The 23,850-nt window shown below is 44.5% G+C and overlaps 1 protein-coding gene across 1 annotated transcript in view; it reads left to right on the top strand.

The window, feature by feature from the left end:
* The window catches only part of LOC117373794 (kelch domain-containing protein 8B-like), a 79,586-nt gene extending 65,246 nt beyond the window's left edge, over nucleotides 1-14,340 (top strand). The window contains exons 4-5 of the mRNA XM_033969900.2: nucleotides 7,614-7,715; nucleotides 14,144-14,340. Of these exons, the coding sequence (XP_033825791.1) occupies nucleotides 7,614-7,715; nucleotides 14,144-14,340 (299 nt within the window). The remainder of the gene's footprint in view (nucleotides 1-7,613; nucleotides 7,716-14,143) is intronic.
* The last annotated feature ends 9,510 nt before the right edge of the window (nucleotides 14,341-23,850 follow it).

The raw sequence follows: 23,850 nt of genomic DNA, 5'->3' as shown, positions 1-23,850 counted from the left end.
ATTTAGACCTGGTTTAATCCTGATTTAGTCCTGGTTCAGTCCTGGTGTAGTCCTGGTGTAGTCCTGGTGTAGTCCTGGTTTAGTCCTGGTTTAGTCCTGGTTTAGTCCTGGTGTAGTCCTAGTGTAGTCCTGGTGTAGTCCTGGTGTAGTCCTGGTTTAGTCCTGGTTTAGTCCTGGTTTAGTCCTGGTGTAGTCCTGGTTTAGTCCTGGTTTAGTCCTGGTTTAGACCTGGTTTAGTCCTGGTTTAGACCTGGTTTAGTCCTGGTTTAGACCTGGTTTAGACCTGGTTTAATCCTGGTTTAGACCTGGTTTAGACCTGGTTTAGACCTGGTTTAGACCTGGTTTAATCCTGGTTTAGACCTGCTTTAGTCCTGGTTTAGACCTGGTTTAGACCTGGTTTAGACCTGGTTTAGTCCTGGTTTAATCCCGGTTTAGACCTGGTTTAGACCTGGTGTAGACCTGGTGTAGACCTGGTGTAGACCTGGTCTAGACCTGGTGTAGACCTGGTTTAGTCCTGGTTTAGACCTGGTTTAGTCCTGGTTTAGTCCTGGTTTAGACCTGGTTTAGTCCTGGTTTAGACCTGGTTTAGTCCTGGTTTAGACCTGGTTTAGACCTGGTTTAATCCTTGTTTAGACCTGGTGTAGACCTGGTTTAATCCTGATTTAGACCTGGTTTAGTCCTGGTTTAGACCTGGTTTAGTCCTGGTTTAGACCTGGTTTAGACCTGGTTTAATCCTGGTTTAGACCTGGTTTAATCCTGGTTTAGTCCTGGTTTAGTCCTGGTTTAGACCTGGTTTAATCCTGGTTTAGATCTGGTTTAGACCTGGTTTAGACCTGGTTTAGACCTGGTTTAGACCTGGTTTAGACCTGGTTTAGACCTGGTTTAATCCTGGTTTAGACCTGGTGTAGACCTGGTTTAATCCTGATTTAGACCTGGTTTAGTCCTGGTTTAGACCTGGTTTAATCCTGGTTTAGATCTGGTTTAGACCTGGTTTAGACCTGGTTTAGACCTGGTTTAGACCTGGTTTAGACCTGGTTTAGACCTGGTTTAGACCTGGTGTAGACCTGGTTTAATCCTGATTTAGACCTGGTTTAGTCCTGGTTTAGACCTGGTTTAGTCCTGGTTTAGACCTGGTTTAGTCCTGGTTTAGACCTGGTTTAGACCTGGTTTAGTCCTGGTTTAGACCTGGTTTAATCCTGGTTTAGATCTGGTTTAGACCTGGTTTAGACCTGGTTTAGACCTGGTTTAGACCTGGTTTAGACCTGGTTTAGACCTGGTTTAGACCTGGTGTAGACCTGGTTTAATCCTGGTTTAGACCTGGTTTAGACCTGGTTTAATCCCGGTTTAGACCTGGTTTAGACCTGATTTAGACCTGGTTTAATCCTGATTTAGTCCTGGTTTAGTCCTGGTTTAGTCCTGGTGTAGTCCTGGTGTAGTCCTGGTGTAGTCCTGGTGTAGTCCTGGTGTAGTCCTGGTTTAGTCCTGGTTTAGTTCTTTCAGGTGATATGTGTAAAATCAAACATTATCTGAGGCTTAACTTGTTGTAAAGTCATAATTCTGAGAGCGTCCTCAGAGCCTCTGGAGCAGCAACAGCTAATTATAGCACATGTAGCAGCTACATGCTAATGCTAATGAGATGCTAATGTGATGCTAATATAATGCTAATGAAACGCATACATTATTTAAAATGCTTTGTTTGGCCCATAACAGTGAGCTCTAATGTGTTATTATGGGATGAGATCATAGTGAGAATTTACATCTCAAAGTGACTGTATATTATCTCACAGAAAAGAGAGGGAGGAGAGGAGAGAGGGAGGAGAGGGCCAGAGGGAGGAGAGGAAGAGAGGAGAGAGGGAGGAGAGGGCCAGAGGGTGGAGAGGAAGAGAGGAGAGAGGGAGGAGAGGGCCAGAGGGAGGAGAGGAGAGAGGGAGGAGAGGGCCAGTGGGAGGAGAGGAGGAGAACAGAGAGAGAGGAGAGGGCCAGATGGAGGAGAGGAAGAGAGGAGAGAGGGAGGAGAGGAGGAGAACAGAGAGAGAGGAGAGGGCCAGAGGGAGGAGAGGAGGAGAACAGAGAGAGAGGAGAGGGCCAGATGGAGGAGAGGAAGAGAGGAGAGAGGGAGGAGAGGAGGAGAACAGAGAGAGAGGAGAGGGCCAGAGGGAGGAGAGGAGAGAGGGAGGAGAGGGCCAGAGGGTGGAGAGGAGAGAGGGAGGAGAGGGCCAGAGGGAGGAGAGGAGAGAGGGAGGAGAGAGCCAGAGGGTGGAGAGGAGAGAGGGAGGAGAGGGCCAGAGGGAGGAGAGGAAAGAGGGAGGAGAGGGCCAGGGGGTGGAGAGGAGGAGAGGAGAGAGGGAGGAGAGGGCCAGAGGGTGGAGAGGAAGAGAGGAAAGAGGGAGGAGAGGGCCAGAGGGAGGAGAGGAGAGAGGGAGGAGAGGAGGAGAACAGAGAGAGAGGAGAGGGCCAGTGGGAGGAGAGGAGGAGAACACAGAGAGAGGAGAGGGCCAGATGGAGGAGAGGAAGAGAGGAGAGAGGGAGGAGAGGGAGAGAGGGAGGAGAGGGCCAGAGGGAGGAGAGGAGAGAGGGAGGAGAGGGCCAGAGGGTGGAGAGGAGAGAGGGAGGAGAGGGCCAGAGGGAGGAGAGGAGGAGAACAGAGAGAGAGGAGAGGAAGAGAGGAGGGAGGGAGGAGAGAGGGAGGAGAGAGAGAGGAGAGGGCCAGAGGGAGGAGAGGAGGAGAGGAGAGAGGGAAGAGAGGGCCAGAGGGAGGAGAGGAGAACAGAGAGAGAGGAGAGGAAGAGAGGAGGGAGGAGAGAGGGAGGAGAGAGGGAGGAGAGAGGGAGGAGAGAGGGAGGAGAGAGGGAGGAGAGAGGGAGGAGAGGGCCAGAGGGAGGAGAGGAGGAGAGGAGAGAGGGAAGAGAGGGCCAGAGGGAGGAGAGGAGGAGAACAGAGAGAGAGGAGAGGGCCAGAGGGAGGAGAGGAGGAGAGGAGAGAGGGAAGAGAGGGCCAGAGGGAGGAGAGGAGAACAGAGAGAGAGGAGAGGAAGAGAGGAGGGAGGAGAGAGGGAGGAGAGAGGGAGGAGAGAGGGAGGAGAGAGGGAGGAGAGAGGGAGGAGAGGGCCAGAGGGAGGAGAGGAGAGAGGGAAGAGAGGGCCAGAGGGAGGAGAGGAGGAGAACAGAGAGAGAGGAGAGGGCCAGAGGGAGGAGAGGAGGAGAGGAGAGAGGGAAGAGAGGGCCAGAGGGAGGAGAGGAGAACAGAGAGAGAGGAGAGGAAGAGAGGAGGGAGGAGAGAGGGAGGAGAGAGGGAGGAGAGAGGGAGGAGAGGGCCAGAGGGAGGAGAGGAGGAGAGGAGAGAGGGAAGAGAGGGCCAGAGGGAGGAGAGGAGGAGAACAGAGAGAGAGGAGAGGGCCAGAGGGAGGAGAGGAGGAGAGGAGAGAGGGAAGAGAGGGCCAGAGGGAGGAGAGGAGAACAGAGAGAGAGGAGAGGAAGAGAGGAGGGAGGAGAGAGGGAGGAGAGAGGGAGGAGAGAGGGAGGAGAGAGGGAGGAGAGGAGGGAAGAGGACTGTAACAGCACATACAAAAAGAGAATGAAGAGATGGAGCATAGACTGTACATATAAATGCACATAACCTGTGAGCCATGTTCCAAACAGGAGGTGATCATGGGGCACTTTAGGCTCCAATTCACTTTATACTGAAAAGCTACGGCCCCTCTCTCTGTAACTGCTGCTCTCAGACTCGTCACTCTGACCTTTAACTCGCTTCACATGATCATCGGACCCGACTGGAGGATAAAACCTGCTGTAAATAAAAATGATAGTTTTACACAAATCAAGGAAAGGTGAAAAATATGTTGAAAATTACAGAAAGTAGAGTCCCACACTGATGACATCACACTGGGAGAATTCTGGCCAAAAGTTTTTCATCAAACACATTTTTCTGACACTTTAAACATGATTTAACATAAAGGTGTTATATTTTTATTTGTCACATAATGATCTCTGTGAGTTTTGACCCAGTGTACCACATGGTTGCTAGGTAACAGTTATAGAATTCACTAGTGTAGAGTGTCATCATTTCCAACCAGGAAGTCAAATTTAAACCTAAAAAAATGCCAAACTGGGAAAAAAATTATAACATTTTTAGTAAAATCTTAAATAGGATGATCTGAAGTGTGGACCTCATGTCACTGAAACAGTCTGAAGTGTGGACCTCATGTCACTGAAACAGTCACAGGGCCTCACAAGTCTCGCTCTGGACAAAACACAGAGTGACACATTTATAAAGTCTGATGTTTGTGAAGGACAGAATCAAAGGATGAGACGAAACACAACTGTCAATCAAACTCCATCACCGGAGGAGAGGGGGGAAGAGGAGGAGAGAGAGGGCAAGGAGGAGGAGAGATGGAGGGGGGGCGATAAGTAGGAGAGAAGGAGATGGAGAGGGGGCGAGGAGGAGAGGAGGAGATGGGGTAAGAGAGAGGGAGCTGGGGGGGCGAGGAGGAGGAGAAAAGAAGAGGGAGAGGAGAGATGGGGGGATCATTTCTATACAGAAAAACAAGAACCAGTCAAAACCAGCCACACAAAACTGAGTGAGGACTAAACGAGGACTAAACGAGGACTAAATCAGGACTAAAACAAGGACCAAACCAGGACTAAACCAGGACCAAACCAGGACTAAACCAGGACTAAACCAGGACTAAACCAGGACCAAACGAGGACTAAACCAGGACTAAACCAGGACTAAACCAGGACTAAACCAGGACCAAACGAGGACTAAACCAGGACCAAATGAGGACTAAACCAGGACCAGGCCTTCAGGCTGATTCACACATATCCAACATCATAAAACCTCATTTTTGTTGTTAGTCTCTCATGTGTTTCCATGGAGATATTAGAGAAAGGCTGAAGTTTGGCTCTGGCCTCAGTGTTTGTGGAGTTTAATTTTGGCCGATTCAGCTGCATCAGATTCACAGCTTCATTAAAGAGGAGGTGTTTCACTTCTCTGGAGTGTTAAATGTAACACATAACATATTTAGATCACCATGTTTCCTTTTATTGTTTTGAAAATGCTATATTCACCCTGTGTCTGATCTGACACATGCTCAGTGTGACACACACACAGTGTGACACCTGACACACTGTCACACACTCTGTGGGTCTGGTCTCACACAAGCTCAGTGTGTCTGTGTGTATGTGTGTGTGCATTTCTCATATAATGAGGACATGTCTGCTTTATATGGAAAAATATCATGTCCTAATCCTTTAATATAAGCTCAACATGATTTAAAGAGGAGGTATTCTGACGTTCTCACACTGCTCCCACATGAGGAGGTTTTATATGTTTTCCATGTTTGAGGAAAGGCATAAATCTACAAAAACATGATACAAAACTGTACACAGCAACTTGACAAACCTGATGTGATGTAGTTTCATTAGTGGGATGAGGCTGATTGTGTGTGATAGAGCTCTGAGGGGGGCACAGAGAATAAAGGGAGGGCTCAGAGCATCAAAAACAAAAGTAAAACTTATAAAACATGTTAACACCTTGTTTTGAGTGAAAATAGCATTTTCAAAACAATAAAGAGAAACATGGTGATCTACATTTATGTGTTACAGTTAATATTCCATAGAAGTAAAATACTCCTCTTTAAACATGGCCACGTACTGACTCTGGTGAATGTTTTGCTTTGGAGCAAAGAGGGGGGATGTTTGGATTATTCTCAAGGACCTGTCTGAGTCTATCATGTCTCTCTCTCTCTCTCTCTCTCTCTCTCTCTCTCTCTCTCTCTCTCTCTCTCTCTCTCTCTCTCTCTCTCTCTCTCTCTCTCTCTCTCTCTCTCTCTCTCTCTCTCTCTCTCTCTCTCTCTCTCTCTCTCTCTCTCTCTCTCTCTCTCTCTCTCTCTCTCTCTCTCTCTCTCTCTCTCTCTCTCTCTCTCTCTCTCTCTATATATATATATATATATATATATATATATATATATATATATACACACACACAGTCTGGTGGAGTCACATTGATTTCATCTGTATTTCAGCTGTAAATATCCTCGTTCCTCTGCTACAGCTGAGCCCCAAAACATCACTCATCTCCCCCTCTCTCTGCTCTCTCCTCCATCTCTCTCCTGAGGAGGGGAAGAGAAAGGGAGAGAGAACAGAGCAGAAACCTGAGGAGATGTAGGTTTATTCATGTGATGTGTAACATGAACATGTATGAACAGATCTGAAGTGTCTCCACAAAACAAGACACACAGGGAGGGCATCTGACACACAGGGAGGGCATCTGACACACAGGGAGGGCATCTGACATCAGGGAGGGCATCTGACATCAGGGAGGGCATCTGACTCGCAGGGAGGGCATCTGATACAATCTGCCTCACTGTGTAACCTTCTAGGGCTAAACAAATTGTCTTTAAAGGTTCTATATCACACAAACTGACCCCTGTGAGCTCCATGTTCTAACACTCCTCAAAAACAGACCTGGAGTTGTGTTTTGTTTCATTCACATGTTTGAGTAACACTTTATTATTAGTCTGTTACATCTCCAAAACTCAAAATGCTCTGTTCCACCTTGTGATGTCATGAAGTGGTAGTTAACAGCTCCTTTTACCTTTAGGTCAGTAGAGATTGGCAATTCCATTGAAGGTGTATGGAGTAAAAAAAAACACAGAGGAGCACTTCCTGTATCACCACATGACATCACAAAGTGCTCCTCACTGTTCATATTGAGATTTCATCTTCCTGTTTAAATGCACCATTTTGAGGACTTTTCAGCGTTTGGAAGATGTTTGTTTTGAGTTGTTTATCACGATGACGACGGCACTGGCGTGGCTGTGCTCTGGCCACTGTCCTTCGTCCTCTTCTCTTTCTTCACTGGGGCCAAAACTCATCCCTCACTTTTATTCATCTGCCACACACTTTATGAGCTCACTCTGTTCTTTGTGTCAGAGATAAGTTTGACCAATGACTTTCTCTCTGTCTCCTCCCTCTCTCCCCCTCCCTCTCCCTGTCTCACCCTCTCCACTTTTCTCCCCTTGTTTTCTCCATTTCTCCCACCTTCTCCTCACTCATCACTCTCTTCTCTCCTTTACCCCTTACTTTTGCTGTCTTCCCCTTTCTTTCTCTCACTCCTCCCCTCCCGCTCTCTCTCTGGCTCCCTTTCTCCTCCTGTCTCCCTCCTCTCTCTCTCCCCCACTCCCTCCCTCCCTCTTTCTCTCCTCCCCTCGCTCTCTCTCCCTCTCTTTCTTTCTCTCCCTCTCCCTCCCTCTCCCCCCCGCTCTCTCTCTGTCTCCTTTTCTCCTCCTGTCTCCCTCCTCTCTCTCTCTCCCCCCACTCACTCTCCTCCCTTCCTCTCCCCCCTCTCTCGTGCTCCCTCCCTCTCTCTCTCCCTCCCTCTCTCTCCCCCTCCTTCTCTCTCCCTCCCTCCTCTCCCTCCCTCCCTCTCTCTCCCTCCCTCCTCTCCCTCCCTCTCTCTCTCCCCCTCCTTCTCTCTCCCTCCCTCCTCTCTCCCTCCCTCTCCCTCTCCCTCCTCTCTCGTACTCCCCCCTCTCTCTCGCTCTCTCTCTTCCTCTCTCTCTGCCCCCCCCCCCCCCCTTCCCCCCCTCTCTCTCTCCTCTCTCTCTCTCTCAGGTTCCTGGCTGAAGCCCAGTCGCACGACCCGGATGAGAGAAAAAAGAGCTGATTTTGTGGCGGGGTTTTTAGGAGGACGAGTCATCGCCATCGGAGGATTAGGTCAGCACTTCACTCTCTCTTCTCAGCACTTTACCATCACTCCATCTCTCTCTCTTTCTCTGTATCCCTCCCTCTCTCTCTCCTCTTTCTATCACACTTTCCCTTGGACGCTCTTGTTGTGTTGGGTCAATTCCATCAAGTTCAGGCTCTGAGCCAATACAGCAGCAGAGGAGAGAAAAAGGGAGGAGAGAGGGCGAGAGAGAAGGAAGTGGAGAGGGGCAGAGAAGGTGGTGGCTGAGGGAGGAGAGAGAAAGAGGAGATAGACGGTAAAAAAGACTGCAAAAATACCATGTCTTAAGGTGCCATGATGCAGCAGAATGGAGAGAAGGAAGAGAGAGAGAGGAGAATGACAGAAGTGAAGAGAGAGGGAGTGAAAGAGAGAGGAGCATAGAGAGAGCAGAGAGAGAGAGTAGGTGTAGATGATGAATGGAGGCGAGAGAGGGAGAGCAGAAAGAGAAAGAAGTAAGGAGAGGTAGAGAGGAAGAGAGAAATTGAAAGAGGAGCAGAGAAGGAGGAGAGAGAGGTACTGTTAGAAGAAGAAGAAGGAGCGAGGGGGGTGAGAAGAAGAAGAGGAGAGAGGATGAGGAGGAAGAGGGGAGAGAGAGAGGGTGAGGAGGAAGAGAGGAGAGTGTTGTCTGAGCTCCAGATCTCCTCCTCTCTCTGTATCAGTCCTGACTCGGCTTTTGCCAAAGAAAATCTAGGATCAAAAACAAGGTCAAACTAAAATCTCTTTTATGTTTCGTCATAAATCTGCAGAACTCAAGTCACAGCTCAGAATCACACGACTCTGACCCGACACAACTCGTACATGACTCGGATATGTCTCTGATACGACTTGGACACGAGTTGGACACGTCTGTGAAAATGAAGTTTTACTGATGAACAGTAGTGAGAGGAGGAGCAGTAAATAAAAGTACTGGAGCAGTTTCTCGTCTGCGTCTGCTCCAGATCAGACCTTTAAACAGTACGGCTCTCTTCTAGGATGTGTAGAATGTGCAGCAGTTGCCATGGAGACACAATTAACAAACACACTGACAAAAGAGATTTAAGGTCTGAAAACTCCAGAAAAAATACAAAAGTGACTTAAACAGCACATTTTGAGGAGCCTGGGATCAACCCGAGTGTTCATGATCCTGTTTAGGAGGTGAGAGAGACTCACTGAAAAACTGTTGGCTGATGCTAATGCTAATGCTAGCTTGTGACTGTGATGTTATTTGAGAGGGACTTGTTTAACAGCACAAATCAGCTCACCTGTTGTAGTTCAGATAAGTCAGTTCTTTATGGTCAGAGTGAGTTGAAAATAAAGCTCAGATTAAAGTCTAAGTTTAGTAACAGAGCTTCAGACAGAGCAGTGCCTACAGTTAGCATCATTCCTCCAGAGAATGTGGATGACATCAGCTGCAAAGTATCAATTAAATAAATGAACAGAATCATTTCTTTAAAATGATCATCGTTTCCCTTCTTCACTTCTGCACAAACATCACACTCCCTCCTCTCCTCCCTCTCCCCTCTCTCTCCTCCCTCCTGTCCTCTCTTCCCTCTCTCCTTCCTCCTCTCCTCCCTCCTCTTCTCTCCTCCCTCCACTTCTCTCCTCTCCCCTCTCTCCTCGCCTCCCTCTTCCCTCTCTCCTCCCTCCTCTCCTCCCTCCCCTCCTCTCCTCTCCACCCTCTCTCCCCTCTCCTCCCTCGCTCCTCTCTTTCACTGTTTTGAAAGGTGTGAGGTGAAGAACATAAGTGCGTTCCAGAGGAGTGTTGTTAAAAATGAGCAGGTTTAAAAGTGTCTGGAAGAAAAACGAGGAAAAACAGAACGTTCTGTCGGTTAAAAAAAAGTGTTGGATTATCTTAAAAACAGCCAACGCCAAAACGCAGAGCCGACCTGACCTTTTCTGGGTTTAATATCTCTCTTTGAGGATTCACTTTTTTATTCCATTTTTGAAAAGTACAAAATGTCACAGAGCAGAGAATGAGTCAGTGTAAATGAGGCTCAGAACGATAGCTGTCACATTAAAGACGTTAAAAAAAGACGTCCATAAATATACAAAAACATGATACAAAACTGTACACAACAACTTGACAGACCTGATGTGATGTGCAGTAGTTTCATTAGTGGGATTGTGCTGTTATAATGCTCTGAAGGGGGAGTGACTTAGAGCAGAGAGCAATGATGAAACTTATAAAATATGTTATTTGTTACAGTTACAAGCTGATACAGACTTAATCTGATTTAGACAGAGCAGCCATGATGGAAGGGCATCTGACACACAGGGAGGGCATCTGACACACAGGGAGGGCATCTGACACATGGGGAGGGCATCTGACACACAGGGAGGGCATCTGACACATGGGGAGGGCATCTGACACACGGGGAGGGCATCTGACACACGGGGAGGGCATCTGACACACGGGGAGGGCATCTGACACACGGGGAGGGCATCTGACACACGGGGAGGGCATCTGACACACGGGGAGGGCATCTGACACACGGGGAGGGCATCTGACACACGGGGAGGGCATCTGACACACGGGGAGGGCATCTGACACACGGGGAGGGCATCTGACAGGGACATTTCAGAACATGCTTGTTGAAGTCTAAACAGGTGAACAGTCTGTTTTAAAGCTGCAGTATGCTCTGCTCATTTCCATGGAAACAGGTGAAGTCAGGCCAAGTTGCAGGTCAGATCTGTGGAGAGGCGAGTCCAATCACAGTAAGAGTACATGTTTCTTTAGCAATAAATGCAAGTTTAAAGCCATACTGCGGAACATTCCGGGCAAAGCAATGGCATCTCCATGGAGACCAGCAAGTGATGTACCCTTTAAATTGTTCAGTTCTCAGTTATAAATAGCACTGCTCCCCATGCTAAGTCACTCCCCCTTCAGAGCACTATTCAACACAATCAGCCTCATCCCACTAATGAAACTACTGCACATCACATCAGGTTTGTCAAGTTGCTGTGTACAGTTTTGTGTTATGTTTTTGTAGATTTATGGAGAATTGTCATGTGGGAGCATGGGTGATGAAGGCTTGTGGGCGGAGCCTCGTACAGGCTCGTACTGCTAACTGTAAGGAGGGTTTTAATAGGGCCCAGGAGAGATCTCTAGATTACTCAAACATGGATGATATATAAAACCTCTTCATGTTTTCGAGGGGACAGTGTTAGAACACGAGAGAAAAATACAAAAATCTATTTTACACCTCATCTTTAAAATATAAATAATAAATTCCACTGATGAGGTCATAAATAAATCAGAATCAGATTAAACTAAATGTCGACTTTAATCCTGTTTATTTCACCTAATTTATACAGTGATCAGATTAGACCCGTTTATGAAACATCAGGCTCACAGTGCACCCAGAGCTGTGGGTCAAATGCACTGTACTCTCCTCTCTTCTACTCTCCCCTCTTACCTCTTCTCCCCTTTGTCTCTCTCTTCTCTCCTCCCTCTCTCATCCTCATCCTCCCTCGCTGTCCTCTTCCTCTCCTCCCTCTCCTCTCCCATCTCTCTCCTCCCCTCCCTCTCTCCCCTCCTCTCTCTCTCTCTTCTTCTGTTGCGTCTAATGAGTTATGAGTCACTTCGAGAACAAGCCAAGGCAAAACACATTATGTCCCATTTATAAACAAGGCCATTATGAAAAACACATATGCACACAGACACACACACACACAAAGGCACACACGCACACACACCCCAACACACACACACGAACATGAACACACATATACACACACAAAATCAGGTTATATTAACATGAGGAACATAGTCACACACATGATTCAAGTTTTATGAATATGGGGAGCACATACACACAGACATACACACATACACACACACACACACCCCCCCCGGCACACACAGACACACCCCTACACATACACACACTCATCCTGTACATCATGGGGTTACTTCATCTCGTACAGGCTCATTCTCGTCTTATCGTTCACAAAAACCTGTTTACGCTGGATTAGTCCAAAGACAAACAGGACACTTAAAGCTACAATATGTCCTAAAATACACACATTCTCGCAGTAGCTGCTCGTTTCCATGGAGACTCACATTAATGCAGTACTGTGGGGCATTGTAGTTGAGCTGATAAAAGTTGCACCAGAGTCAATTTTACACCCATGTCACCGACCGACTTCAGAATGAACAGATCTGACGTCGCACAGTCATTTTGGTACAAATGATAAAAATGTGCTTCTCGTTGGTGTGATGCTCAGCTGTCCATAGGGGGCGCCAACAGCATGCGGCGCTTTGTTGTCATGACGTTTACAGCGACGTCAGCTCCCACCGGACTTGTTTTTTTATTAAGTCGTTAAGTAGTTTAGCTGAATATTGTGATTTAAAATGTGTAAATTATAACATTATGATCCACAGTGTCAGGGATGAGAACTATACAGACACAAGAGCTCAGGGTCTGAAGAGTTTTGAGTTTTATCCTGAATGTTCCGCACTGGCGCTTTAAAAGTTTCTGGATGTTTCTGAGTTGGTTTGGTCTGAAATGAACTCTCTGCTGCAGTGAGTGTGAACAGCTCCAAAGATAATGTGAAACGGGACTGACATGAGAGCGTTCAAAAGACGAGTGAACAAAGAACTGTCAGAGGAAAGAGGAGAGAGGAAAGAGACAGAGGAGAGGAGAGGAGAGAGGGAGAGGTGGAAAGAGGAGAGAGGGAGGGACAGAGGAGAGAGGAGTGAGAAAGAGAGGGAGAGAGAGGGAAGGAGAAGTGAACAAAGAACTGTCAAAGGAAAGAGAAAGAGAGGAAAAAGAGAGACAGAGGGAGACAAAAGAGGCGGAGAAAGGGGAGAGGGACTGAGAGATACTGAGAGAGAGGAAGAAAGAGGAGAGAGACAGAGAGGGATGGAAAAAGAGAGAGACAGAGATGAGAACGAGAGTTAGCGGTGAGAGGGAGAGAGGAGAGCGAGAGGAGAGAGAGAGAGAGGAGACAGTTAGAGGTGAGAGAGAGAGAGAGAGTGAGGGAGAGAGAGGCAGAGAGTTAATTTTGCTAAAAGTACAGAAAACCTTTTTCACACAGAGCAGGAGATGGATGAGTGAAAAACAGAATGAAACAGACTGAGATCAAGACAAAACGATCTGAACAATTGTCTGTTTCTGTTTCACTTTGAACTGAACCAGGTTCAGTCCAACGTGAACCAGCTCCACAAGAACGACTTTAATCAGACAACTTTAAATATAACAGGGTTTAAGTTAAAGAGGAGGTATTAACTGACACAGAACAGATTTAGATCACCACCACCCTTTGCTCTCTGTGCTAAGTCACTCCCCCTTCAGAGCTCTATCACACACAATCAGCTGCCTCCCACTAATGAAACTACTGCACATCACATCAGGTTTGTCAAGTTGCTGTGCACAGTTTTGTATCATGTTTTTGTATATTTATGGAGAATTGTCGTGGGAGCATGGGCGATGTAGACTTATGGGCGGAGCCTTGTACAGTCTCGTACTGCTAACTGTAAGGAGAGTTTGAATAGAGCCCAGGAGAGATCTCTAGATTACTCAAACATGCATGGATGCTAGTTGTTGTTAGCTGTTGAAGCTGTGCTCTGGTCTCTGGTTGTTTATGAAAAAGCTGGACTGATGTGTCCCTAGTTTTAATGTTCTGTTTCCATGGAATTATCCAAATGATGTGCCACCTCCAGGAAGTTTCGCAGTGTGGCTTTAATTTAATCTGAACTTGACTTGTTCAGTGGTTCAGTTAGATGCTCCTCATTAAAGACGTTTATTATCAATACTGCAAGACAATAGCAATTTTCAGAAAAGTCAAATTCTCCTGAACGAGGTCGAACACCCTAAACCAGTCTAAATGTTTTTTAATATGGGTCAGGTTACATAGATCACACAGCGCCCCCTCCTGGCAGGAGTCTGTCTCTTCAGTCTGATTATAAACGCTGCAGTGACACTTTATTGATTTATTTCAATTCATTTGGAAAATTTCCATTTAAATGAGAGACTGTTTTGTCTGCAGTGTCTGAGAATTATGTAAAACACAAACAGTTTCCGCCTAAAGACGTGTAAACATGAGCTGTATGAACACCAGGGGGCGCTCAAACCACTTATTATGACACTCAAGTCTAAGGAGGGGCAATTCAAACCATTCAGAAAAATACTCTGTTTGCTTATTCAGAAAAATAGATTGAGTCCAGCAGCTATAGCGGCTAATCTGGAGACGAGTTTCTTATCATTTATATATATATACAGTCTATGGGTTAGCAGTACAAGCTGGTACAAGGCTCCGCCCACAAGTCTACGTCACCCATGCTTCCACACGACAATTCTCCATAAATATACAAAAACATGACACAAAACTGTACACAGTATAGAAGTAAAATACCCCCTCTTTAAAATAACATTTAAGATTCTTGCTGTTGTGTGATGTGTTTGTGTTTTAATCTGAAACATGCCTCGTTTCCTAGGTAACGAGCCGTCCCCGCTCTCCTCAGCAGAGAGCTATAACCCGGAGAAACGGCGCTGGGAGCACGTGGCTCCGATGCCGACGGCTCGCTGCTCCTCGGCGCTGCTCCAGACCGACTCCATGCTGTTTGTGATCGGAGGGGTTTCCCAGGGGCCCAGCAACGCCGTGGAGGCTCTGTGTCTGCACGAGGACGTCTGAAAAGGTAAACGCATCTGACCGCCACAAAGAACGATCTGGGACTGAGAACAGATATCGGTTCAGTTGATATCCTGGTTACATATACACTGATGTAATATAGTTTTACTGGTTGTAGTTGGCCCAGAAAGTCTCAAAGTTCAAAGCTCGTCCATCATGTGGTAATACAGGAAGTGCTCCACTGTGTTTTTTAACTCCACACACCTTCACTTGACTCATTTGGATCATTTCAGTCCTGGAATTGCCAAACTCTACTGAACTAAAGGTAAAAGGAGCTGTTAACTTGAAAACTACCACTTCATGACATCACAAGGTGGAACAGAGCATTTTGAGCTTTGGAGATGTAACAGACTAATAATAAAGTGTTACTCAAACATGTGAATGAAACAAAACACAACTCCAGGTCTGTTTTTGAGGAGGTCACAGCATTATAACACAGACTCCATTTTGTGTGCCATAGAACCTTAAAATCATGTTTGTCTTTCTGTCTTGTTTTTCAGTGTTGTACCTGATGGACTCTCTGCTGTTTGAGACCTGGGAACATTTGAACGTTTGTGATTTTATAAAGGTTTAAATTGGACCTGCGTCTCCGAGTCTGTGACGAAGAACTGCACAAAACCGCTTCACAAAAACGCAGAAGTCCAGAAGTGTGCGGAGAACTCTCAAAAGAACGTGACGAGTCGGGTCTGTGGAGAGCCCCACGCCTTCGGACAGAATCTCAAACTCCTCTGGGAAACAGGAAGCTATAGGCCATATCTGCCTCTGTCACGAGCAGAGCGCCACCATGCGATTTTATAGAGTATTACACTGAAACTGTTCAGAAGATGTGAACTATGACAGGGTTCAGACAGAGGGATCAGGAGGGGAGGGGCAGGTGGGAGGAGCCTTAATGTGTGAACACCAATCACAAACACCGGGATTATGAAGTCATTTAAAGTCTCTGTTTTACTGTTTTAAAAAGGAAAAACAGAACTGGTTCATCTTAAACCGTTGGCAGTGTATAAAGTTACTCCTACCTGACCTTATGCATTCAGAGCGTCCTAATGACTCACCATGATGAGTTTATAAGCACTTTTCACAACCCTCAGACACCGGAGCGGAGATTTTACAGTCACAGTTCCTGATTCTCGTACAATAAAAGGCGTTCTAATTAGACACAGACAGTACACATTAAGAGTCGGTTATACAGTAAATCTGAGGCGTTTTTTTTGTCTCTTTCTCCAATGTTCTGACACTGTTCCCTCAAAAATGTGAAGAGGTTTTTTATGTCATCCATGCATGTTTCTGTAATCTAGAGATCTCTCCTGGGCTCTATTCAAACCCTCCTTACGGTTAGCAGTATGAGCCTGTACAAGGCTCCTTCCACAAGTCTACATCACCCATGCTCCACACGACAATTCTCCATAAATCTACAAAAACTTGATACAAAACTGTACACAGCAACTTGACAAACCTGATGTGATGTGCAGTAGTTTCATTAGTGGGATGTACACTGATTGTGTTGTGATAGCGCTCTGAAGGGGGAGTGACTGAGCATAGAGAGCAAAGGGAGCGTCAAAAATGAAAGTAAAAAACCCTCTTTAATACCCCATAAAAGTAAATACCCCCTCTTTAATTTAAACAAAATTAAATACCAGTGTGCCTACTTAAATTTTAAAAAGCCGCTGTGAGACTAACGACCTTTACATAACAGATTAGTTTTAACGAGCTTTACACACACACACACACACACATACACACCCCTGGCTCTGGGCGGCTCATCCGTCACACTCAGGCTGATGTTAAATATTTACAGTGGTTAAAAGCCGAGTGCTGGACACTGCTCAGGGCTCAGGCGTTTAACTCTGTAATATCACTCTGTTCATTTTAATTAAGTTTATTAAAGCTGTGAGATGTAAAAAGCCAAAGTTTAATCTGTCAACTGGACAAAAATTTGTAGGAGTGAAGACATTTCGCTGCTCATCCAAGCCTTTTTCAGTTCTGGTCCGATTACTGGTGGATTGCTCTGAGAAAGAACCGGTCACAGCGCAGTGGCAGAGTGGTTAGCCCCGCCCTGTGTCCAGAAGGTTTTCTACAGTTACCTCCATCAACTTAAAACCACATTCTGTATAAAGAAGTGGTCTAAGTGAGTGTGACATCCACAGTGTTTGTCTCCAAATCAAACTCATCAAGGCTAACAGTTATAGGGGCTAATCTGTAGCCCAGTTCCATATTTGGAATTACAACCACATGTATCATAGCAACCAAAGAGCCAATCAGGAGCAGGGCTGTTGAATTTAACACCCCTTCTCACCCGTACCACTGGTTTAGCAGGGACCAGGCGCTTAGCAACGCTGTCAATCAAACCTGTTGTTAACACTAGCACGATTGACAATGAGAAAAGAAAGTGCCTAATTTGTCTGTTATTAATGTTCATATTTTGATTTACAGACACAATAGTGAAATAAACCCCGGGATCATGTGGATTGAGTTAATACGAACATTTGAACCCTATAGTGTTGGATGCTATCGTCGCCGGTAGAGCGCGGTAGCAGACTTTCCATTACCGCAACCAATTGTGCTCTCATGTAAATTCACATGGCGTCTCAAAGCAGAGGCTTGGGGCTCTTTAAATATGTTACTGTCATTACAGTAATCTGCCTCCGGTGTCCCTTGAAGACGACCAATCAGAGCGCATGTGTCGCGGGGATTTTCCCAGTCAATTATTCAGTGCGTCAAAGGAAAAATACAGATGGATATGCAGTATATTCTGATACTTCCTTTAACATGATTTACATGGCTAAAAAAGAATAAAAGTCTAGGCGCGCTATACTGGTCTATAGTGTGCTCAGTCCTTAAAGGGTTAAGACCACAATGACTAACTTCGCTCTTCATCAGGGCTTTATTTTTGTGTTTGAATCCAGACCAACAGTATTTTTGGTTTCCATTATTTCCTGAATTGTTCCCTGTGACCTGTCAGACTCTGAGTGTCTGCGGCAACGTCTCAGAAATCTCACATCTGTCTCGACTCAACGAACACTCCTGTTTTTCTGTTTGTAACGAGCCTGCGAACGTCTGAGCAAAAAGAAAGCAACAAAACAAGAGAGTGAGATTGGTCTGAACTCAAACCAGATAATTGCCTCCATGTTTTTATCACAGCGAAAAGAAAGGGACATGCGACAATGACAGACCGTATAAAGAAGTGGAATAAATGAGTCTGACCCACCCACAGCGTTCAGCTCCAAATGAAGCTCATCAAGTTCCCAGTTTAACATTCATGCTTAGCAACGCTGTCAATCAAACCTGTTGCTAACGCTAGGGGGAGTGACACAACAGTGAAATAAAAACTCCAGGACCATGTAGAGCAGCTTAATATGAACATTTTAAGACCAAAACGATGAGTCTGACAGCAGCGGTTACAGAGCGAGGGGCCACAGTTTTTCAATAGAAAGTGAACTAGAGCCAGAGTCGATGGAGCTGGAAGTGCGCTCATGATCACTTCCTGTTCATAACGCGGCGGCTAGCAGATTAGCTATGTCCATTTATATGTAAAGTCTATGGTGAAAACCCAACACATTTTAGACCAGCCATGCAACAAAACCTGCTCTCTAATTAATCTACTTCTAAAGCTGCACTGTGTAAATTTCAGATGAGAGGTCTTGTTTCCATGGAGATGCTCTTGAGTTGGAATGTTCCACAGTATAGCATTAAACTAAAATCTTTTGTTCACTCATTTACAATGAGGGTCGCAAAATGTCAAAAATATTCACATTTTTTTAAGCCTTTTGAGCAGTTTTAAAAATCTGAAAATTCCCCAGATTTCTAAGAGAACACTCCCATGGAAAATTTCTGAAAATTTGCAGAAATATACTTTGAATTTTCTTCCCCTTTGCAACCCTAGTGTTTCTGTTGCTCAAAAATTCCTTGAAAAACATGTATCCTTATATGAGTGGGCTCACTTCTCTACAGATCTGACCTGTAACTTGTTCTGGTGGTGTTACTGCTCAGACTCACACAAACTGATCCACAAAGGGAACTGGACTCAGTAGCTCACAAAACATCTCCATGGAAACGAGCAGGTGGCGGACACTCCATCAGAAAAGTTACACAGTGCAGCTTTAATGAGAATAAAGAGTAAAAACTGCACAACTCATTCTCTTAGCAATAATAAGCCTGACCTGTAAACGAGAAAAACGCAATACTTAACACACGATCAAAGCCATTTATGTTAAAATACTAAGCTAATAAATGAAAGCCATACGAGTGAGAGGTTGCTGGGTAGATTCCACTGTTTAAAGGGGACAATGGCATTGAACCAAGCACGTTTCACTACCCACATGACTAAGTACGGTGGCCCTGCAGGGACAATGAAAAATACAATAATGATTTTCAACAAAAAGATGAGCTAACTGAAAAACTGTTGGCTAATGCTAGCTAGCTTGTGACTGTAATTTTATGGGTAAGAGAGTTGTTTAACATCACAAATCAGCTCACCTGCTGTAGTTCCAACGAAGTTAGCTCTTTCGAGTCAGATTAAAGTCTAACAAAGCCTCAGACAGATTAGTGCCAACAGTTAGCATCACCATTGCCATAACTTCTCCTGTCCGTTTCATGGGCAGTACCAGGAAATAGGCTGCTCCTTTCCTCGGTCTGAGCTCATGTGTTTGTGAGTTGGTGTTCCACTTTGAGGGTCCTGGTCTGGTCTGGATCTGGACTAAAGCCTCAGACTCAGGTTGGGACTAAACTTTGGGCTGTTTTTGGATCAGAGGAGGTTTCAACATGAAATATCAGATATGTTTTCACTCAACGCTGCAAAAGAACAAGCTCTCCATGAGTTTAAATGGCATGAAATGAACCAGTCCATTCGGCTCTGTGCGCAACAGTGAAGGCTAGCTCACTGTTAGCATCACCACTTCCTGTCCAATTGTATCTCTGTGGGTTTTTTGTCGAGTTGGGCTAAAATTAATACATTTTTAAAAATAAGGCAGTGGACAGGGAGTGCGGGTGACCACATCAGCAGAGGTCACTTCTGTGTTTATAAAAGGTCTCCGTGATGAAGCTAATGCTAACTGAGAGGCACAATAAATACTAAACATCACAAACTGAAGTGATCTATAGATAAAACCATTGTGTCTTTACTTTAAACTTTTATTGGTTATTTGTTTAAAATTTTTTGTTTTAGTAAAATAGTATTAGCTCTGAGACACGGTGATCTAGCTAGCATGCTACTGCACACAGAGCCTATTCATTTTAGCAAGATGTTTTCCAAAGTGCTGCCCTTGTCCGGACGTCAGTGATGGTCAGAAAGTTACGGGGAAATTTTAAAAAATGTCGACTCTCATACAAATATATCGATAATTTTAAAAAAAACCTGATTGCTTATCACGTAACTTACACCAGATTGTGTAGGCCTACAAATACTTGAATCTGATTGGTTGAAGCATCACAACAGCAGAACAAGACCAAAAATCTACTTTGGTTAAATCCTGTTGAAAGAAAAGCAGAGATCAGGTGGATTCATGTGAGTTTGTGAACTCTCAGATATCATGAAAATTCACTGTGCTAGCCAGGTTAGCTTTTTACACACAGAAAACAAAAATCACTGGTGTCTCCCATCACTAGCTGATGTGAGCCCTGTGTGCTTTGGCCTTAAGTCTCATTACAAACCACAGCCTGTATAAAAGAAGTGGACTAAGTGAGTGTGATCTCACCCACAGCGTTCAGCCCCAGTCACATGAAGCTCGTCGAGGCTAGAGCAGTTATAGCAGCCAATTTGGAGCAGAGTTTCATACCTGGAATTCCAACCGCAAGTATCATAGCAAACAAAGAGCCAATCAGGACCGAGGCTGTTGAAGGTAACGCCCCTTCCTGCCCGCAGCACTGGTTCAGCAGGGAGTGAACGCTTAGCAACGCTGTCAGTCAAACCTGTTGCTAACTCTAGAGGGAACGACCTCGGAAAAAGAAGGTGCCTGATTTATCTGTTATTAATGTTCATATCTTGATTTACAGACACAATAGTGAAATAAAAACCCCAGGATCATGTAGAACGGGTTAATTTGAACATTTTAAGACCAAAATGATGAGTCTGACAGCAGCAGTTACACAGAGAGGGGCCACAGTTTTTACACAGAAAGTGAATTGGAGCCAGAGTCAGTGGAACGCAGAGGCTAGCAGGTTAGCTATGTCCATTTATATAAACAGTCTATGTTACAAAGTTAATATAAACTCGTCCAAACTCACATTTCAGATTTTGTGGTTAACCTCCTGGAGATCTTTGTTTTGCAGTGCACCGACCACAGCGTTTAAGCTTCTGATTTAACACGGGACATTTTAGGACGACACCGTTTCCAAGCAACAGGGTCCTAACGCCGCGGTAGCATCGCCGTCCTGTGCGCTAGCTTTAGCATTAGCATATCCACGTTAGCATTAGCATATCCACGTTAGCATTAGCATAGCCACGTTCTGTTCTGTTGGTGCTGTGACCTGTGACCCCTGGTTCAGTGCGGTACTTCCTGTTGTGTTCAGGTGAATTCTGTCGTAGAAACGTTAGAACATGATTTTAATGATTTATTCAAACCAGTGATTTTAAACTTTTATTTGATTTGATTTGTGAATTTTTGTTATTTAAGAGTTTTTAGTTTTAGTCGATAATGTGACATGGACAATTGGGCTGTGTTTACATCAGTTTGAAACCAAGACTAAAGCAGATCTAAACCAGGTCTAAACAAGGACTAAACCCAGACTACACCAGCACTCGACCAGGACTCAACCAGGACTAAACCAGGACTAAACCAGAACCTCAACCAGGACTACACAAGTAGCAAATCAGAACTAAACCATGACAAAATGGGACTAAAGCAGGTCTAAACAGGGATTAAACCAGGACTTAACTGGGTTTAAAACAAGTGTAAACACAGCCCAGGTAAACTAACTCAGTGAACCAAACCTGTATATTTGTTTTATGGGATCTGTGCTACATGTTCTTCTCATGTTCTTCTCATGTTCTTCTCATGTTCTTCTCATATACTTCCCATTTTCTTACCATATTCTGACCGTGTTCTTCTCATTTTCGTCTCATATTCATTTCATTTTTTTCAAATTTTCTTTGTGTCTTCTTCTCATATTCTTACCGTGTTCCGCTCATGTTCTTAGCACATTCTTCTCATGTTCTTAGCACATTCTTCTCATGTTCTTAGCACATTCTTCTCATGTTCTTAGCGTGTTCCTCTCATGTTCTCAGACGTGTTGTTGGAGTTTGTATTCGGTTTGCTGTTTGAGGCTCTGTGACTGAAATGGAATCTACATTAAACTGTTTTACTGGGGTTTCTGTCCTTTTCTATCTGAATATTATCTGAAAACCACAATGAAAAATCATTTGTGTTTCCATAGGATTCACAGTGATGATTAGCAACTTTGCCATAGCAACTAACAATTCAAAACTGAATACTCAAAGGCTGTGCCGAAATGGGATAGGTCTAGCCCACGGAGCCGCTAATGTCACCTAGCAACTGAGACAAGCTGCTAATGCTAACACTAATGCTAACACCAAGCATCATACATATTACGCACAGAGATCAGTTTAAAAAGGCTGTTTGGTTTGGGACTCAGGTACAGACATAAAAGACACAGAATTTCAACCAGGAAAGACTCAAGAAAAAAAGTACCACTGAATGAGTTTACTTTGGAGTTCAGACCCCGGCAAAAGAACCAGGTTTGAACCAAGTCTAAACCAGGTCTAAATCAGGTCTAAACCAGGTCTAAACCAGGTCTAAACCAGGTCTAAACCAGGTCTAAATCAGGTCTAAACCAGGTCTAAACCAGGTCTAAATCAGGTCTAAACCAGGTCTAAATCAGGTCTAAACCAGGTCTAAACCAGGTCTAAATCAGGTCTAAACCAGATCTAAATCAGGTCTAAACCAGGTCTAAATCAGGTCTAAACCAGGTTTAAACCAGGTCTAAATCAGGTCTAAACCAGGTCTAAATCAGGTCTAAACCAGGTCTAAACCAGGTCTAAACCAGGACTATTGACCTTATTCGGCCCCGCCCACTTTTTCACTAAATGCAGCTAAACGGCGCTTTCTTTGCAATAGCACTTCTGGTTAAGTGGAAATCCCGTTCCTTTCAAGGGAGAATTTGGGAAACGTGCTAAACTATTATTTAAAGTAGGCTAGTTTGAGTCAAATGTCCAATGTTCCTGTGCAACAACAAGTCAACACTGCTCTGAGGCTTTAAAATGGGTCTGTCCCTATTGAACCTGTCTGCTGTCAAGATCAGCAGCTCCAACCTGGCTAGTTTTGGAAGTTTTTGGAACACCAGAGCTGTTAGCATTAGCTTGCAAAAAAACTTACATTATGAATAGTCCAGAGGGTGTCAGCTGGTACTAACCACAGACAGACGTCACCCACAGCGTTAAGCTCCAAATGAAGATCATCGAGGCTAGAGCAGATATAGAGGCTAAACTAGAGACATTTCCATATTTAGAAAAACTGAGTGTTGTTCCTCTTAATGTACTTTAATAATAATAATAATAATAATAATAATAATAATAATAATAATAATAATAATAATAATAATAATAATAATAATAACAGAGCCTTATTCATTCACATGCCAATAAGCCCCTCACACCACCAACACTCACACACCACTTTCATACTAGGCAATGTGGGTGAAGAGTCTTGCCTAAGGACACAACGGAAGCTTTTTCCCACTGACTCTACACTGTGGCTCCTGATATTCCCACTGGTCTCTCATCCAGGCCCTGCTTACAAAAGAGAAGAGATCAGAAACTTTTACAGCGTCATTAAGTCTGATAATTCACAGAAAACTGGAAATGACAAGTCAGCAGCTCTGTGGCCTCGTTTGAGTTTGGAACAAAAGTTCTGAAAGTTAAAGTGTTCATTATTTACTGCAAGACAAAGTGTGGAGTTTTGTAGGTTTATTTTCAATTTCCCAATTTTAAACAGTCCATATGACACTATTCTCTGATCTCTGTTCTATTCTCTATTTTAATGTTGTTTTCTCATCACAAACAGACCTGGAGTTGTGTTTTGTTTCATTCACATGTTTAACACACAAACCCTGCATATTTAGGCTGAGTTCTTCTCTCAAACAGAAAACACTCTGTTCCACCTTGTGATGTCATGTGGTAATACAGGAAGTGCTCCACTGTGTTTTTAAATTCCACACACCTTCACTAGAATCATTTGGATCATTTCAGAACAAGAATTGTCAATCTCTACTGAACTAAAGGTAAAAGGAGCTGTTCACTTGAAAACTACCACTTCATGACATCACAAGGTGGATCAGAGCATTTTGAGCTTTGGAGATGTTACAGACTAATAATAAAGTGTTATTCAAACATGTGTGAATGAAACAAAACACAACGCCAGGTCTGTTTTTGAGGAGGACCATTAGAACATGGATTAAAGCTCACAGACTCCATTTTGTTTCAGTTCACTCTAAGCTCATACAAAGCCTGACAGGTGAGACTCATTTCACCAAAACATAGTTAATATCATTATATTTAACAAT

This window comes from Periophthalmus magnuspinnatus, chromosome 7 (assembly GCF_009829125.3).
Source record: "Periophthalmus magnuspinnatus isolate fPerMag1 chromosome 7, fPerMag1.2.pri, whole genome shotgun sequence".
NCBI classification, from domain to species: Eukaryota; Metazoa; Chordata; class Actinopteri; order Gobiiformes; family Gobiidae; genus Periophthalmus; species Periophthalmus magnuspinnatus.
The sequence above is the reverse complement of the archived record's forward strand: the minus strand, read 5'-3'. Positions and strand labels throughout refer to the sequence as shown.